General features: G+C 35.9%; 1 protein-coding gene across 1 annotated transcript in view; it reads left to right on the top strand.

Annotated features, from left to right (window-relative positions):
- The window catches only part of ADAMTS6 (ADAM metallopeptidase with thrombospondin type 1 motif 6), a 276,006-nt gene that overhangs the window by 241,477 nt on the left and 14,584 nt on the right, over positions 1–19,945 (top strand). The window contains exons 21-23 of the mRNA XM_079916157.1: positions 1,122–1,251; positions 8,730–8,934; positions 17,881–18,057. Coding sequence (XP_079772283.1) covers positions 1,122–1,251; positions 8,730–8,934; positions 17,881–18,057 — 512 coding nt within the window. The remainder of the gene's footprint in view (positions 1–1,121; positions 1,252–8,729; positions 8,935–17,880; positions 18,058–19,945) is intronic.

Raw genomic sequence — 19,945 nt, 5'->3', positions numbered from 1 at the left:
TACTGCTAATGCTGCTTTTATAACTGGTTCTAGGTAATTTAGCCTACCGGGTTATAGAGATGGGATGGATGAGTAGGGGGATAGCTTAGTTTGTGCTTTTATTTTCAATTCTGGGAGTAAGCTGCTACATCTATAGGATCTGGAACATTTAGCATTGTCTTGTAGATTGACTTTCCTCTGAGACCTTGATACACCTATCTTTGCTTCTTTTGATTCCTCCACACTGAAGAGAAAATGAATCTGCATAAAGTCTATTCACCAGGCATGTTTACAGATAAGAGTGTGTTTGTGTGTGTCTTCGTATTTTGTGAAATGTGAGCAAGGTGTGGTGGATATCTTTGCCAATAAATAATAAACATATACTTAGAATTTTACAAATTTTATGAGAATATTTTTAGCTGTGGCAAACAGGTTACATAGACCAATTTTTAAGAATGAGATAAGTATTTTGTAAGTTAATATTTGATGGAAAATGTGTATATCTGTTTGCCAGTGGTGTAATCAACAAGGGCCGACTCTATCAAAGCAAATAGATTACTGATGGGTTGCAGTCTAAAGAGGCTCACTGCAGTCTTTAAATTCTAGACTTGTGGGCTTTCAGAGAAATAAATCTGTAAATGGAAGGAGAAAAAATGAAATGTGTGAATGTTGCGTGTTCCTAACAAAGACTAAATTGATTGGATTTGTCCTACAAAATATTAAAAAGTAAATTTGTCCCTAATGTTTTGTTTTTACATAGATATCCAACCATTGTTTTGCACTGAAATGTATATTCATACATTTTATCTGATGATATTTTGGGAAAATAAAGTTTCTTTTTTTAAAGGAAAGCATGAAGAAGAATATACAAATGGGAATACTAATTGTTTAAAATTACCAATAGTTTCTTTTCTGAACTTGAAAACAGTTATGTTTCTAAATATGAGAACAATAATTTTGCCTAAATTTGCAATATAATGACCAGGTCTTCTCTCCTTTTTAGAGGAGCAGTCAAATGTTTCTGGAACAGATAAGACAGCAGCGATCCAGTGAGGTTGATCCCCCACAGAGGAAAGCTATGCATACCTAACTTACTGGAAGGTAAACTACTCTTCAATTAATGATGTCCTCCTTTTCTCAAGGTGTCCAAAGACAGGAGGTGGTCTGTAAAAGGTTGGACGACAACTCCATTGTCCAGAACAATTACTGTGACCCTGATAGTAAGCCACCTGAAAATCAAAGAACCTGCAACACTGAGCCCTGTCCACCAGAGTAAGTAAGAGAAAGAAGTGAGAATTATTTTCTTCAAATGCAAAGAGAAAAACATTAGATATTCTTATTTGGAAACATACATTCATACGATATAAATAAATTAGGCTGAGAAAAGGGGGTAAAACATCACAGAGGGTGGAATTTTGATTCCTATTTATCCACAGGACTTAGTAATTAACCCCTTTAAAGCAGGAACTTCAATAGGTTGATCCTGGCATAGTGCTAGCGATTGTCATATTTCATTAATTCTAAAGCACATATCATTTGCATTTTAACATCTCTGAAATTAGATTCATTTTGCAATTGATGGTATCTTACAATAATAATCGGCATTATTTTTCTTTAATGGTACATAAAATAATGGTATCTTAGATCCAGTAAAATATAGTAGATTGGCGTGCAGTCCTATCTTTTCCAGATATTTATCCTAAAGGCTTAAAGACATTTTAAATGGTTTAGAAATGTTCTGTAATGGAGTATCAGTGCTTTAATTTGCTGACCCAGTTTTAAGTTATGTCATCCTAAGGCATCCTGTCTTCTGAGTGTAGAGCACAGGCCTAGAGGTGTACTTCAGTCCCTTTCTGTTGATTAATGTAACAGTTACAACTCACTGTAAAGGGAGGTACAAGAAGAGAGCCCATCCATCTTAATGATGACTTTTTAAAAATTTAAACTTAAAAATATGAGACCTGCTATCAGTGGGCCACACTGTGTAATCTGTAGGAACAGAAAGGTTTCTTGTTTGAGCAAAAGGCAATAATTATGCGAAAAAGGACAAAGATGCTGAGTTAATCCTGAAAATACCGATCTTTGTAGAGATTTTGCCTGATTGACAATAGCAAGACAAAATATGTGTGAATGGCATTTCATTCTTGTGTGAGAAATCAGAGTAACCATTATCCCCCAGATTAGCTAATTATCCCAACATGAAATTGATAAAGAAAGCGAGTGTAGGCAAATGAGATTATGTATTCCAAGCTCTCTAGAACTGGAGAGGAGAGCTCTATAATGAAGTAAGCCTTTTTCTAAAAGTGGAGTCACAAAAATCTGGGACTTAAAATGGATAAAGAATGCAGGTCCCTAATATGGTTAAAGCAAGATGCATTTCTTGATATTTGTTCCAAAATAATAATGCCTTTGAACTTTCAATATCCAAAGTCAGTGTCTGCCTGAATGTTTTAATTTTAAAGGGAAATATTCACTCCTAGTCTCTAGAAAAGGTTTAGGGCAGTAGCTACCAAATAAGGAACACAGAATCTAGGGTCATAGAAGTTTTTATTCTAAGACTTTTAAAATTTCATGTCTCTTCTTTTTCAAATGTGATCACCATGTAACTAACTCCTTAAAAGCCAGACATGAGAAAGTATAGAAATACAACCTATGATATGTATTACAAAGACAAGATATTTGTTTTTTTATTTTCCTTTCTTCTGCTAATTATTTTTATAAATTTATCTCAAGAGAAACTGAAAAGCTATATAAAACAAAATGATGCTCAAAAACCACAAGATATTTTTTGACGTTTCCAATAACTTAAGCATATTTTCATATAATTGTGAGCCTCAACCCAGTAAATTAATTCCCTGACACTCAGTACTTTAAGTATTATGTTTGTCATGATCAGCCATTTAAGGCATCTGAGTGGGCCTGGTTACATCTGTTCTATTTTGGCCTCAGCTTTTTTATTTGTTTAAGTTCAAATGCTATTCAAACATCCTTTGAGGTTCCAGTGGTTGGTGATTTCATTCCATATATCATGTGCTTGTATATTACATGGGAGATTTTTTTTTTAACATTTTAAGGATAATTGACATATTGGAATTAACCTACGCAATTAAAATTGTTTCATATTTCCCTTCCTTTTGTAGTTCAGAAATAAAAGGTTACTTCTTAACTTTTTTTGTTGTTTGGAGATAAGAAAATGGAATTTGGAAAAGATAGAAAATTTAGACAAACAGTTTTCTTTGTTGGAAAGATCTAATGATACGTATTTAAAATATTTCTCTTTTATCAGTCCAGTTTTTCTTAGTTCCTTTTTAATTTCTTCTTTATTCCTTTGAATTCAGACTATGAAAAAGGAAATCTTAATTATTCAGAATGGTTGTCATATGTAATAAGATTCCCAGTAGGCATTGGTATTATAGAGATAAGGCTCACTGAAAAACTACTGAATTCAGTAAGACTTTAAATGAGTGTGGAAGAGAGAAGGTTTTTCAGATGACAATGTGATAATCATATTTGGGTTTTGTCATACATATTAAAGCGTAAAATTTTTAAAATGCAGATAAGTAGAAAGAAGAAACTAAAAAGACACAATATTGTAAGACCACTGTTAATATTTTGATCTATATATTTCATCTTTTTCTATGTCTACATAGGCACATGTATATAAAAAAATGGAATTATATTATTTATGATGCTTTGTAGTCAGTTCTCAACATATTGAACATTATGTTGTTCTGAACATTAAACATCATCTACAACATTTAGTAGATATGTCATTATTTATTTAAATTGGTTTTCCACTGTTGAACAATTTTGTCTGGGTCCTAGCTTTTGATCCCTTTCTATTCCACAGCATTAACCATTTTTGCTACTAAAACTTTGCTCTCTATAATTATGCCCTTATGCTAAATGAATAGGAATAAAATTTCTGGTTCAAATGGAATTATATTTTACTCTCTGAGACAAACTGTCAAATTGCTCTCTAGAAAGAATATATGAATGTATATTCCCACCAACAGTACGTATATGACTGTCATTTTCCTGAACTGAACAACACCAGGTATTATTTTAAAAACAATCTTTAACTATTTTATAGGGAAGAAAAACCCTTGATATCTAATTGCTATTTTATTTTTTGTGCTAGAATTGCTGGTGAGGCTGAACATTTAAAAATTATGTTCAGTGGCCATTTGTATTACTTCTTTTTTGCTCTTCATGGCCTGACCCATTTTTCTACTGAAGAGTTTATCATTTTGTTATTGATTTGTATTAACTCAATGTATTAAGAATATTAACTATTTTAGACATATTTTTTCCTAGTTTGTTATATATTTCCCATATTATGGTGTTATGATCTATTTTTACTTATAAAAGTTTTTAAATACTATGTAGGAAAACTATCAAACTTTTATTTCTTTCATTGGTATAATGTTATGAAGGCCTTACCCACTTTATGATTATACTTTCAAAGTTCTTTTTTAAGGTAAACTCTATCTGAAATACATTTGCCTGCTTTGAGAAAAGGATCTATATTTATTTTCAAATATTATTGTTTTCCCAATACCATTAATTTAAAATTCTAAATGGTATTTTTTAATCAGAAATTATCTAATGAAATATTTTAAATGTCCTTTAGTCATATTGGAGACTTTATAAGTAGAGTATGGAAAGATAGAGGGCAGTAAGTTTTATCCTTGTTCTGCATAAAGAAAATACAGGGAATAGGAAGAATAGACAAAAGAGGCATTGGTAAAGAAATAATAATAATAATGTTTATTTGGAGGACCTTGAAAGGCCAGAGGAAGCCTTGCTGGAAAAATGTAATGTGGTCAGAGCAGCAACTCTTTTATGAGAAAAAGAATAGTAGTCAAGATGGTGAGGTGACTAGGGATAGGAAGAAAACAAGAATTCTAGAGGCATTGAATGAAAATGGTAGGATTCATTACATAGGCAGAAATAATTAGGAAAAGGAAAAGGGAGGAGCTGATATTAAAGAGCATGACTGATAGGAAGCTAGTGCCCCACTGTAAGAAAAGGAAGTAATGTTGAGTTGGATTCCAAAGAGAAAGGCCAAGAGTTCAGTTTTGACTATACTGTCTTTTAATAGCAAGAATATTTGTATATATGACCTCATTTGAAGAGTCTTTGGATACTGAATATAATTCCTGTATGTTACTGTGATTTTTAAATTTGCGAAGATCAGAAAGGTAAAAACAATGGAGTACAGTACATTGTGATAATACTGTGACCAAGAATTAAAAGACATTTTTTTAAGCAACTGCGATATGGAAGGCACTGTGCCTTAGGAAATGGTTCCTTTTCCTAAGGACAATCTAATTGGGCAAATACATATAAAAATAACTATAGTACAAGGCAAAATATGTTAAGTACAGTAAGAATTATAAGCAAAAGGGCAAAAGGATGGTCAGACTGGAGAGAGATTTTTACCCAGGGGCTAGGTTTTCCTTAATAGTGTCTTTTTATTTTGAGTCATTTCACCTCACCCCATGGATGACTATAATCTGTTATTTTAAGTTTAGAGAAAGATCATCAGAGTCCTCTATAAAACTCCAAAATGTAAGACCTGGGAGGAATCATAGAAATCATATAAGTCAACTCCCATCATCGCATTCTCTTCCCTCAATGTTATTGTTTGTCCTCTTAAGGTACAGATAATGTAGATCAGATTACACAGGCTGCATCAAGCCACTCATTTCAGACACTCAAACGTGAATCCCAACTGTATAGCTTCTTCATCCTGGTGAGGATGAAGACAATTTTATCACTGGGTCTTCAGCTCAGAAAGAAATAGCCCCAGTATTATTCAGATTATAATAATTCAGCAATTGATAGTCTCAGAGAGAATTTTCGTGCTCATATTTTACCACTGAAACTAGAGGATGAAAAAGAGAAATAGGGAGAATGTCATCAGAGGATCAAATACATGGAGAATGAAGTTGAAGGAAGCAGTCTGTCTTACACTAGACAGGAGAGTGGTGAAACTGGGACTAATAGATGCAGTGGTAAAATTGCAAAACTATTTAAATAACTGGATGGTGATTTAATCCTTTCGAGAGACATGGGAAAGGATGATTTGGTGAGCAATAAAGATGCAACAGGGACTGAATGTGAAACCTGAAATCAAAGTTAAAGTCAGAAGGAAAATTGGAAGTGTAGTTAATATTTTTACTTTCATACATTCTGAGTTAAATGCTAGAGTGATACATCTAGGTTAAAAGATGGTTGGCAATAAAAGAGAGGACGAAGAATAAAAAGGTGGAGGTGGCCCTGGCCTCGAGCACCAAAAAAAACAGCAACACCTCCTGAAATCACTGCTGTTACTCTGGGCACCTGTGTTTAATTTGAAGGCCTCCATCCCTCTTACATTATGAGACCTAATGAGATCATGGCTGGAGATGGTATGACTGAACTTTTTGTGGCTGAGTTATACACATTGCTGTTTTATCCCCTAATCTTGGTGATGAAATCACTGCTGCGAATTGAATCAGAGTTTCACTATGGCTGGCATGCAAGTTATTATTCTCAATACACATTTTCCTCTTTACCAAAAATGGTACTAACAACTTAGGATCCTGTTCATCTGCGGAAAATAAAATGGAAAGAATATGAAAATCACTTTAAATCTCCTCTGGAAAATGACTTAGAAAAAAAATGTTAATATCAGATTTTTTTAATTCAGGATTAAATTGCCATTCTTTAAATAAATCTTACGTTGAAAATTTTTAATTTTTTGACAAAATATATTTTTAAGTTTGAGAAACTGGTTAATTATGATATTTCTAAATGCTGGTTTCCCTCTGTAAGTAAAGAAAATAAAAATAATAATAAACAAAGGCCATTGTGGCTTATTTGGCTGAGTGTAGGCTCAAATTTAGGATACTAGTACTCTGACTTCACTAAGGTATTATCTTCCACGTACAAAACTGGCACAAATGAGCTAAGTTCGTGAAAAGAGGTGAAATTTGTTCTTAAACTTTAATACTCTTCTCTCTGGTTACTCTCCTACCAAAAGCATGAGCATATCCATTTAGGATATATGTGTGATTTATAAGCACGGATTGAAGAAAATGTCTTTTGACCTCATGCTTGTGATCTGGATTCTATTATTTGGCAGTGTTATAAATGAAATCCAGTGGATATCAACTGATGGGGGATCTCGTCCTAGCTCCATCATTGCACTTTTCATGATTTTGGAGAACTGTTTTCCTAACACTGGGTCTTACTTTCTTCTGTAAAACAAAGCACAGTGCCTTGAGCATAGAAGGCATTCAGCATATATTCATTACATTAAATACAATAATATATCAGTCAGGACTCTGGTTGGAAATAACACAACTTCAACTTTGGCTAGCTTCTGCGCTTAAGAGGATTTGTTGGTTTATATAACAAAGCTGAGGGAATCATAAGAGTGGACCTAGCTTCAGGAATGGCTGGAATCAAGCACTCAAATACCTGCAGGACTCTCTAGCTCCTCTGCGTTCTTTCAGGTCAGCTAATTCCACTTGACAGGGGACATGGCCATCATCAGCTCTTATATCTTTATACACCTTTGTGACCAGAAAGGAAAGCGTCCCTTTTGCTATCGTTGAGATATAAAAATTCTAAAGCTGAATTCTTATTGGTCTGATTGGGATCATGATTCATACCCTTGGACCAATTAATGTGCCCAAAAGAGTGAGTCCTGCAGAAATACTACACACACACACACACACACACACACACACACACACACACACACACACACACACACACACACCTGAAATTGTATATATGAAAGTTCATTGATGACTTTAGGAGTGGTATGCCTACAAATGTGAGATATGTTCATTTATTAAGACATTTCTCTTTCTTCCCACATTAGCTGTGTAGAAGCTGTTTTTAAGAGTAAAGGGGTCAAAGCAAGGGATCTCCATGTTTTCACAGAGCTGGCTCAGGGCTCTGCTTTTACCGCAGAGTTTTTAGGACTCTCAAGTCTTCTGGATGGATACCTGGGCCATCTCTGCCCCTGTGAGGACAATAAAGACGTCTGTCTTATGCAGAGCATGACATTCATTTCTGGGAAGCAGAAAACAAATCCCTAGCTCCTGTAGTGTGGTTTTATCACAAAGTCCTCAATTGAGGGAGAACCTGCCTCAATGTAATAATAAAAATGGCTACTGTTTCTTGTTTGTTGTGTGTTAGACACTGTTAGAAGCTCCTGAGACCCTATTACTAGCATATCTTCTCTTGTTCGTGTTCAGTATGTCAAGGTGATAGGCTGAAATTAGCCATAGTGAAGTATTTATACCACAAAAACTGACAAATGCAACAAATCAGGACTCCCTCCCTCCCATGAGGAACCAGTTGTTACCATTTACCAGCACATGGCTTGGAGCTTCATATGTTACTTGCTTACTCCTCAGGACAATCTCATGATTGATATCGTTATCCTCGTTTTAGAAATTAATAAAAAAAGGACAAAAAGAGGTTTAAAAACACATAATGCATTGCTTGTTTGAACCTGGGTTCTGCCTGCTCCAAAGCTCATGCACTCTGCTCTAGAAGGCAGCCGACAGTGGGTTATCTTCTCCTTAGCAGTTCTTCCATTTGTCATTTGTCACATCACCTGACGCTGAAATGTTAGCTCTTCTGAGAAGAGGAGGTAGTCCACTGAGAAAGTGCCTTCACTCTGCTGAAATCTCTGGCTGCACTGAGGGAATGCTTTTCTGTGTTTCTTCCACTTCTTGTTGCAGGTGGTTCATTGGGGACTGGTTGGAATGTAGCAAGACTTGTGATGGAGGGATGCGCACAAGGGCAGTGCTCTGCATCAGGAAGATTGGACCTTCTGAGGAGGAGACACTGGACTACAGTGGTTGTTTAACACACCGGCCCATTGAAAAAGAGCCCTGCAACAACCAGTCATGTCCACCACAGTGGGTGGCTTTGGACTGGTCAGAAGTAAGGAAATCTGAGGCTGTATGTTTTGAGATGTCTTAGCTATCAATACCAAAGCATTTAATATTAAGGACACCTGAGCATGTGAGCGCCTTAGAACTCAACAAGTAAGGGCTGCATAACTCTGAATTTGGCCATGTTATATTTTTTTGCTGCTTGCCAGGAAGTAAAGGTTTTTGGAGTAAGGAAAATCAATGAGAAACTAGTCGTCGATTTAATTAAAAAACAAGCCTGAAGTGTATTTGAGAGAATATTATAAGTGGGTTTTCTTCTTCATTGCTATTCTTGAACAGCGTTATAAGCTCAGAATTAGTGATACGTTATATCTTTTTTTCCAAGTAATGTTCCAGCCTAACCATATAACTCTTACATATGAGTTTAATTTATCATCACGTTATATATCTATATATATTTTAATTGCTTCTGGGGAAGAAACACGGAGTTGAGGGTTATAACTGTCAAAAAGTCAAATTCAGATTTTATCATTACCTCCACTTATATGATCATTGAGGAAGATCTGACTAAGATAATGTTTTTCTGTCATACATGTACATATAAAAAGTCTGATATAATCCCGAGGCATCAGAAAAATGGTCGTATGAAAAATGAGGTAAGAGGTAGAGTTAATTCTTGACTCTTCATCCTGTGTGAGACATATACAATATACACACTGTACCATTCTCTACATTTCCTAAAGAAGAACTGAATCCTTCTGTAGTGTTGGTTAATGTTAGAAAGAATGAGTATCTGGCTATATAACTAAAGGTCATTTTTCTAAGTTAGCAAAACAGGATGCATTTCCTGCTGGAAACATTGTGGTACTTGCTTTAGGTATTTCCTGTAGACCTCATAAGTTTGTCAAAAAATAAACAACAGAAAAAAATTAAACATTGTTCTTTAGGAACCTCTGGATGTAACTTTTCTCCCTATGAATCTTACTGCTTGAGTGGCCTTATTTTGCTAGAGGCACAGGGCTAAAAGAGAGACCTGTGTTTAAGATGGTACATGGAAATGGAGATTCTGACCAGTTGTGGTTATCTGTGGAATCTTTGGCAGAAGTTGGGAGTGTTCTTCCAAGTTTCCTGGCCATAGTCCAGCTTCAGTAATTACATTCTGCCTACCTAACTTTTATTTGTGTTTCAATCAAATGTAGAGATATTCTCAGTATTATTCAGTGGTTATGGAAAACAGTATGAACTCTTCTGTTCCCTAACAGTGGGTGGATTAACTCCTACATTCATTTGGAAGATAAAATCCAGTGATAAAACAAGACATTTTACAGAATTGTACACATGTTAGTAGTTATTTTACTTGCAAGTCAGTGCCCAAAACCCTTATAGAAGTTCATAAATAGTCTTTGATAATGATGGCAACGTTGTTATTGGAAAATCCTAATGGAAGACCTGATAATTGGCTGCAACATTTTTAGGGTTTCAGGCCAAGTCAGTAAGTATAACTGGGTACTTTCTAACCACATTGGGATAGGAGCTATGGAGAATTCAGAAGAATCTCAAGAACTTGGGAAAATAAGAAATATCCATGAAGCAGGAAGAGAATAACATAAGACAGTGTTTAACAAAATGGTGGATTGTGAGGTATACATGTATAAGTGATACAGAAATTCAGAGCTGAGAAGGTCAGAATAGCCTGGAGTAGGCTCAGAAGGCTTTTTAGTTGATGGGGTTGAACTGAATGTTGTAGGAGTGTAAGATTTGAAGTAGGGAAGAGAACAAGAAACTGGAGAAGTATTCCTGATAAGAGAAACAACTGAACAGAAACGCAAAGATCGTGTGGTGAAAGTAGAGTGGGAGAAAAGGATTTGTTTTAAAGAATAAATGGAAGAGGGCTTCCCTGGTGGCGCAGTGGTTGAGAATCTGCCTGCCAATGCAGGGGACACGGGTTCGAGCCCTGGTCTGGGAAGATCCCACATGCCGCGGAGCAACTAGCCCCGTGAGCCACAATTACTGAGCCTGCGCGTCTGGAGCCTGTGCTCCGCAACAAGAGAGGCCGCGATAGTGAGAGGCCTGCGCACCGCGATGAAGAGTGGCCCCCACTTGCCACAGCTAGAGAAAGCCTCGCACAGAAACGAAGAGCCAACACAGCCATAAATAAATAAATAAATAAAATAAAATTTAAAGAATAAATGGAAGATAAGATTGAATAAAGTAGTGATAGGTAACAAGAAGGCTTGAATACAGAACTTTATACCATATTATCATTCTACAAAAAGTGGAGAAAAATCAACAAGTTCAAAACCAGAAACTAGAAAAAACTTCTGCTGACCACTAAAACGCCAAAATCTTCTCATGTGCAGACTCACTTCGCATTGGTCTCTGGACCTACATTTTTCTGTATCATTATATTTTTAACATAAAACACCAAATATAATCACCTTAAGGAATAGATTATATATATTACTGTATATGTTTCCATTCCAAATACCATTTTAAGATTTTCTTCCTAATTCAACTTCATACAGGTTGTAGTTACCCTACTTTTAGCATTTTGCTTCTCATCTACCCAGTCTTAGAAGTGGCTTGCTCAAATGGCTCTGCGAGGCTGTTAGGTACTCCTGGAAGCTGCCTGGAGAAATATGTTTAAGTTAAGGGGACTTTTAATCACATTTCTGTTATCTTCTTTAAGATAGCTGAGTCAAAGCTTAGGGGAGAGAAGTGGAGCTGGGGGCATAGAGTACACATGTTGGGACTATCACTTCCAAAAAAACCAAAAAATAGTGCCTGTTGTCTCTCCACAGACAACACAGGAAAACTATTCTGGGGTGAGCATGAGTCAGGAAATCCTGCCATTGCCTTCTCAAAGATTCTAGTTGAACATCATCTATATCATCATCTTCATCCTTTGTTCAGGAGGAAAGAGATGATTTTTGTCCCCATTCAGTCTCTCCTGTTTATTTTCCAAAGGAGAGGGTGCACTCTCACCCTTCCATTTCCCTTTACCATAAAACCTATCTCTTCTCTAGATAAGTTAAAAATAAGTAAAAGTAAATAGCATTAAGTGAAAAAAAAAGTCTGAGTAGCCATGGAGAACAAAGTGAGAACAAGGAACCTGTTCTTCTCAGAGGAATGTAACATCTCACACTAATGAAAAGAGGAGGTCCCAGCAGAAGAGCAGGCAGTGTTCAACCTCTTTCACTTAACTTTTGCAAAGATGTTTCACACGATATCTTTTTCACACGCCCATGAAAACTTCCCTCCTCTTTCTGCCCCCTTCCCAATTCCAAATATCAGCTGTCTGAGCTCTGCTAATCACAAGGGTGAGGTTCAACTGGTGAAAACATGTTTCAGTAAGAGGAATGTACCCTCTGACCTTTTTCTTTTCTTTGCTGGCTTCTCTAATGTAAAATTTCCATTGTTGCAAAGCCAGGAACCGTTTTCATTTTCCCCATCAGTGAAACTCACCCAGTGCTTATGGCAAAAAAAAAAAAAAAAAAAATTTAAGCCAAATTGCCTTGGTGGAAAATGGCTCTTCTGCAGTCTTTGTGAAACTAATGAAGCCATGGCTTTCCCATTTCCTACAATTTAGCCTCACTCCTGGGATCACCCATGCTATGTTGGACTTAAATGGCTTTCTGTTTTTGCCCTCTCTTGGCATGTGACTCTTAAAGTGTTGCTGTGTACTGTGAATGGGCTCCAGCAATCCTTAGCCATTCTTTTGATGTATAGGAATGGTTTCTTTTGACTCCACAGAGTACCCATTGAAAAAGTTCTGTTTCTTGTACTTATTCTTGGACAAATAGATGACTGGCATCATACTCAATTGACTTGATGGGATTTACATTTAGGTAGCATTACTTTAAGAAGGATGGGGCGGGGGCAATCTTCCTACCGAGGCACTGTTCTTTGTTTTAGTAGATACTTGTGCTGTCACCTTGTTTACTCCTAGGTTCTACTCTGATGCCATAACTAAGTAAATTAAACCCACCTCTCCAGAGAGAATTCAGGCTAACCCCAAAATGTTAATGTTTCTATCCTTTACAAGTGAGAGCCAAATTATTTTCCCTGGTGTGGTTTCAAATGTTTTTTCTGCAAAATATGTTTTTGCTTCTTAATCATAGAATGTTGAACTGAAGTATAAATGTATCTCTCATAAAAATCACCTCCTATATCCCACTGAGATGAGAACAAAAAACAAATGGTCTGGTCAGATTTTAAATAATTGTAAGATTCTGATTATATGAATAAAAGAAGGAAAAAGATATTTATCTGCAATGAGGAGAAATAGTGAGAGAAGTAATTTTACTAAAGAATCATTTTCTGCTGAATTATCTTCCACCCAGCTACCTAATGGTTTATTACGAGAATGAATTGAATGAATTTTGATATTTATAACTAGACTTTAGTCTAAAAAAATGACTTTTTATTACTAAGTATTCAATTTCTAATTATTTCTAATGAATTTTACTGCATACTCAAAAAGTGTGTAAAAAATATACCCTTTACATGGGTATAGACTAATGATTATCTCTGAAACATGCTCTGAATCACTTATGATTAATTTAATGCCTATTAATCATATACATAATTGTGGTTGCAGCTTGCTTTTCTAGGATTTCGTATTTTTTTAGGTAGCTAAATAAAACTGAGGCTGTCAGATAGATAAACATATTTATTCATCAGAAGGCTAGAGAGGCAAAGATGTAATGTAAGCTAAATAAAGCAGAGGGAAGAAGCAAAAATAAGAACAAGCTGAGGGATGTCTCTGCTTGAACATCTCTGACATAAGGTCAGAAGAATTTGCAGGATAGAATTCTACTTAAAACGAAGTTGGTCTAAGTGGCATCCCTGTGGCTTTACTATTTTTTATAAGCAATTTTTAGACATTTCATTTTACAGTCACGCTCTAGAAGTGCAATATTTGCAGAGACCAGAGTTGAGATTCCAGCTATAGACATGTAATATTTGTGGCTAGATCTGCAGGGCTCAGGGCTGGTATATTCATTGAATCAGTATGTAGTTTTCAGTCATTCACTATTTTGAGAATCCAGTTGATGATCTCTACTTCCAGTGCTATAGGATAGAATATCTGTGACTTATTTAGTGGAGCTTGGGCTATAATTTTCTTAATTATTTCTTGCCTCGATAGAAGATGACATATGTTAAGCTTTGCGTATAACTTCACATTGTCCCACAGAGGGTTTGTGTCTTTGTACATTTACCTTTCAGAGCATTATCTTTTTCAGAGCTGCCTTCTGAATTTATCTGTACTTCTCAGTACTTCAGTTTCCCACTAGTAAAATGGGTGTGAAAACAGCACTTCGTGAGGTTTCCATGAAGATTAGGTAGATTGTGACATGCAAAGGACTTAGAACGCTGCTTGGCACTTAATAAATTTCAATGTTGCTTTCTCTTTTTATTCTTCTCCCTATTATCATCAATCTTATTTGTTTTTTTGTCTTTGATTCCCTGGGGACTTCTCAGATACAGATGAATGAATTGTCTGTCTTTGCATTGTCTGCCTCCCAGAACTGTAAGCAGGACTTCGGCATAGGCTCTTAGGAAAGACCGCTAGATGTTACTTCAGTCTTAAAATAATAGCAGAAGCTTCTTGCTACTGGAAAAGGATATTAGAATAAGCAAGAGACCTATGTCCTAGGCTTAATTAATTTTTGTATTGAAGTGGAGTTGATTAACAATGCTATGCCAATCTCTGCTGTACAACAAAGTGATTCAGTTATACACAGACAGACATTTTTTTGTCCCAGTCTTTAATATACATATGTATGCTTTTAAAATGAGAAGAGGGAAGGGGAATGGCACAAGTGCCTTTTTCAGTAAATTTTCCCAATATAGAAAATTAATCATAGCCTCAAAATACTAAAACTGAATACTAAATACTAAACTGAATTCCCTGTACATCCTACGTGTTTCTGCCTCTATCCCTAAAGTCTGAAATACCCTTCCATACCCTTGTACTTTATCTCATTTATTTTTATAATAATTAATACTTCTTATGTATTCTCAAGAGTTTGTTTCTGCCAATGCTAGGAGCTAAAGTATAGATCAGAAGGCTTAGGATTTAGTTCCAGCTCTACCACTTGCTATCTGTTTAACCTCGATTAAGTTGCCTAAACTTTCCTGTGACAAGACTCAAAAACTTATATGAGAATAATGTATTGAAAGTATTTTGTGAACTGTGAAGCTCTAATGGAATACAAGGTAGTAGTGGTATCATTATCAATAATAATATTAAGCATTAAGAGAGTGACAGAAATCCCCTAAGGCTGTGTCTTCTAACACTGGTGGACGGTGGAAGAGACTTAGTGAGAAGTCAAGAGGACCAGACACAAGTGGGACAAGCTCAAGAGACTCGAATCAGGGCTTTATTCATTCTACAGAATGCATGATTGCAGTATGGGGTTGCATGTCTTGGTTTCTTGATATATAAAGTGACAGGGTTGTTGTGAGGACTAAATGAGATAATATGTGCAAAGTACGTGGTGTAGTGTTTGACATGCACTAAGTAGGTGGTAACGTTAGGTCTGTCATTTAAACACTGCATGACTTTGGACCAATCACTTACTCTGGGTTGTTTCTTCATTTTAAAAACAGAACAATAATTGTCATCTCACAGGATTTTTGTGAAGACTGTGTGAATTACAGCACTTAGCACAGCTATCTAGAGTGTTTATTAAATGGCAGCTGCTATCAATATTATCATTATTAATAGCAGCAGTAGTCATAGTAGTAGCAGCAGCAGCATTAGCTCTGTGCCTGGCACTGGGCTGGCACTAGGAATACTGTATCTTGTTTAGTATGGAGAGGTGAATCTGAAGAGGTAAGCAGAGGCTTCCTATCAGTGTATAGCAAGATATTTAAAGAGTTTGAATTTTTATCTTGAAGACCACTGAAGGATTTTTTAAAAAATCAGAACAGAATATAACTGGATTTGTGCTTTAGAGAGTGGATTGGAGTGAGGAAAGAACAAGAAACAGGAGACTTGTTAGAAAGCCATTGCAATGTTACACGTAGCTAGTGATGTTTGTCCGTAGTAAGGTTAGTGGCAGTGGAGACAAAGAGAAATCAACAGATGACTGAGTATATGGGTAGAGTGAGGCAGCAGCTAGAAATAAGGATGTTGATTTGGCTGTGAAAAAGAATAACAGGGATCGGGAATTTCTCTCTTGATTTCTAAATCCCTAACTAAAACCTTTTTTGGAACCATATTGGAAAGAACTGGATGTTATTCTCCTTCAAAATGCATCTTAATGTAATGTTTTCTAAGTTGAAGGAAATGCACTCCGTTACCACATTCATTGTGATGAAGAGTGTTCATGAGATCCTTGATTTACACCTGAAAGAATTTTAATATTTTTCTTTCTTTCCATGACATGAACCAGGTTCAAGGTTTACCCCTGACAAAGCCACTCAGGGGTGTGTACATTGTTCAAGAAGACATTCCCATCCCACAACTGGTACATGTTGATTTACCTAAAAGTAAATCAAAACTGTCATCTTCCCAAATAAAGGAGGGTATATATTTATAGAGTGCTTTCTCAAAACCCTCTGCTGTATCCTGAGGTTGGGGGTGAGGTTGTGTACGAAAATGAAGCAGAAATGAAATAATGTTAAGGAGCTTATAGTCTGGTAGGAATGAGAAGACTTATGAATACATAATTATAAAATAAGAAATTGATGATTAGGGGCACAAGAATTTATATATTCTTGCATCCTCTTTTATGTTACTTAACCTTGTGTTCACCTATCTATCTCCTACATTAAAATTGTGAGCTCCTTGAGGTACAGAATGACTTATTCATTCTTATGGTCTCCCCTCCCCCCAGTTTAGTGTAGTTCCTGTAGGAAATTTGGAAATGGCTTTTGAATGAAAGGTATAGAAACAGGGCTTCAAAATATTGTGGGTAAGGGTCTCACTTCACTGAGAAGAAGTACAGATTATAAGGAAGGGCTCAGATGTGCAGGGGAGAAAGCTGGAGGACTTCAATCAGCCACCACGTTGAATAGGTGGCTCTAGAACAGAGCACTCCAATTAACTTGGAAAAGAGGTAAGTAATAGACTTCATGACATAGGAAGAAGGATCTTTTCCTCAGTATGAAGAGCAGACTGGTCCAACTAAAGAACAGTCAAGTTCATTATGTTTAACTGATGGACAAGCAAATGTCTAGAGATTTTCTGTACAGTAAACCTTTACCTGTGATCATGTATCCTTAGCTAGCACACTCTAAGAATACAGTTGGCCCTCTATATCTCTGGGTTCCACATCCATGGATTCAACCAATCAAAGATTGAAAATGTTTGGGAGAAAAGTTCCAGGAAGTTGCAAAAAGTAAAACTTGAATTTGCCATACACTGGCACCCATTTACATAGCATTTACATCGTATTAGGTATTGTAAGTAATCTAAAGATGATCTAACGTATACAGGAGGGTATGTGTTGTCATTTTATACAAGGGACTTGAGCATCCATGGATTCTGGTGGCCTCCAAGGTCCCGAAACCAGTCCCCTGCGGATACTGAGGGACAACCGTACACATCTAAATCAAACCTTAGCTTGCTTCGCAAAGACAACTTCTGATGGTCTACTAGTAACATAAGAATTCTTTTCAGAAGACTACACCTAGCAAGTAAGAAACCAAGGATTCCACATTCCAAAAATTAGCAGAATCTTATCACAACTGAATATGGCCAAGAATAGGGAGGAATCACGGAATAAGCCTACACACAATAAAAGAAGAAAGTATGCTGCCAAGAAAAGCAGACTTTGGATTTAGCTCTTAAAGACCGTAGGGAAAAAGATAAAAGTCCTTCTATTTAAAAACTTAAGGAATTTTCATATATGTAAGACTGCCTAGAATTTAGTATGTGTGTATCTTGTTTACCCAAACACACATTTACTTGGAGAAAGACTTTCCTCAGATTTTTCTCTATCTTTAGACTATCATTATTCATTAGTATTTGTTTTATTTACAGTGCACTCCCAAATGTGGTCCAGGATTCAAGCATCGGATTGTTCTGTGCAAGAGCAGTGACCTTTCTAAAACATTCCCAGCAGCACAATGTTCCGAGGAGAGCAAACCCCCTGTCCGCATCCGCTGCAGTTTGGGCCGCTGTCCTCCTCCTCGTTGGGTGACAGGAGACTGGGGCCAGGTAGGGCAGTTGGACTGTGCGTTCCTGCTGAAGCAGCACCTTGAGACACTTGAGGTTCCTGATTGGGTCATTGTAGGGGCTCAAGAGATGAGTAATAACACATAGAGATCCAGGTGTGAGATGTGAGTGTGAGACAGTGCATAGGCAGCAGCAGTCACACATAGACACACTGAGCCATGTTTCTCCCATACCTACACACTTCCCACTTTCACCTACTCCTTGGATTCTAACATTTTAACATAAAATTAAAGAGAAATAGTCTAATGGCCAGAGATTTGAACAAGCTACCAAAAGTTGGATTCTAGTGCCAACTCCCTCAACTAATTCAAGACCAGATCAGTTAACACCATTGTCTTAGCTTTCCCACTTGCAAAATGACCTCTCTTAACCTCACAGAAAAGATGTGGAGGTTTTAATTAGCTTGATAATACGATTGACAATCTTTGAAATGTTATTAATACTTACTCTTCAATGGATTTAGCTGATGGAGACTATGAATTTGGGAAACGGGTATATAGGGCTTTTAGTATGTACTTTTATATTGATTGGACTCATTTCTATTTTATGTTCCAATTCCTATTTTTTCTTTCTTCTTTCTCAGTTTTAAATTGTCTTATCTTGCTGAAGGTCACCTTAAATCCTTTAAAAGCAAATTGATATATTTGGATAGAAGGAAAATTAAGTATTGTTCTTTTGAATGTCAAAAAGGAAATTTATTAGGTTATGTTAAAAAATAATGCTCCAGAAAGAAAATTTCTAGTGAATCAATGCCCTTTTACTGAGGCTTTATAATTAACCTTGAGCTGGTCATTTTCTAATATCTGAGACCCAAATAAATCATAATGGCATATAACTACACCAGCATGATTTTGTTTGTGCTCTGGGCCTGCCATTACTTATTAATAATGGCATTTCATAGAAGTAGTTACCAAAATTATGGCCAAAATTCAATATTGCTAGAGTGCAGCAGTATCTACAGACTCTTCGGGGAGCGGGCAAAGATTTTCAGTCTCCATTAAGGCAAATAAATATACTTGCTCTGTGCTCAGCCCTGTGGGGAAACAAAAGAAGTATGATCATAAAATAATTAACATGTGCATTGTCTAACAAATAATTAATAATTTACTTTTGTATAACAGTATTTAGTTTGATTTACAAAGTGCTCAAATGGAATATACATCATAAGCTTAAGTAAACATTGAATGCAATGTCTTTCTCTGTAGAAGTGTGACAGTTCCACAATTTATAACTGATAGAGATATGGGAACATATGTATATGTATAACTGATTCACTTTGTTATAAAGCAGAAACTAACACACCATTGTAAAGCAATTATACCCCAATAAAGATGTTTAAAAAAAAATGTATAGTATAGAGCTATAACTTTCAAGTCTTTTTGATTATGATTTATAGTTAGAAATACAGTTCATCTAATGACCATGTTCACACATATATATGGATAATTAAAGCAAAAATTTCGGGAAAAAAAAAAAAAGAATCAGTACAGATATGCTCTTATCATTTTTATTTAAACCGGCTAGGAATTTCCTTTCTTATATATTCTTTGTTGCAATTCACTGTTATATAAAGGGCATTTGAAAGTTTTTGCGTGTTGATAATTTCACCAAATTTACAGTTATCAGTTTGAGATTGTTCTTTTAAATATTGTCAAGTCCTTTTCTTCTCCTCTATATTTTCAATTCAGTTTCCTAAAATTGAAATTAACCAGTGAAAATACATTTTCAGAGATGCTTTACTACATGTTTATGGTGCATTTATTTTTCATTCTGTATTTAGAAACTTAAAAGTATCTGTAAATATCCTTGCAAGTCCTGTAAGTGCTTTGAGAGTTTTTGCAAATAAATCCAACAGGGCCTCGGTTTGTTT

This window comes from Stenella coeruleoalba, assembly GCF_951394435.1.
Source record: "Stenella coeruleoalba genome assembly, chromosome: 3".
In the NCBI taxonomy this organism is placed as follows: Eukaryota; Metazoa; Chordata; class Mammalia; order Artiodactyla; family Delphinidae; genus Stenella; species Stenella coeruleoalba.
The sequence above is the reverse complement of the archived record's forward strand: the minus strand, read 5'-3'. Positions and strand labels throughout refer to the sequence as shown.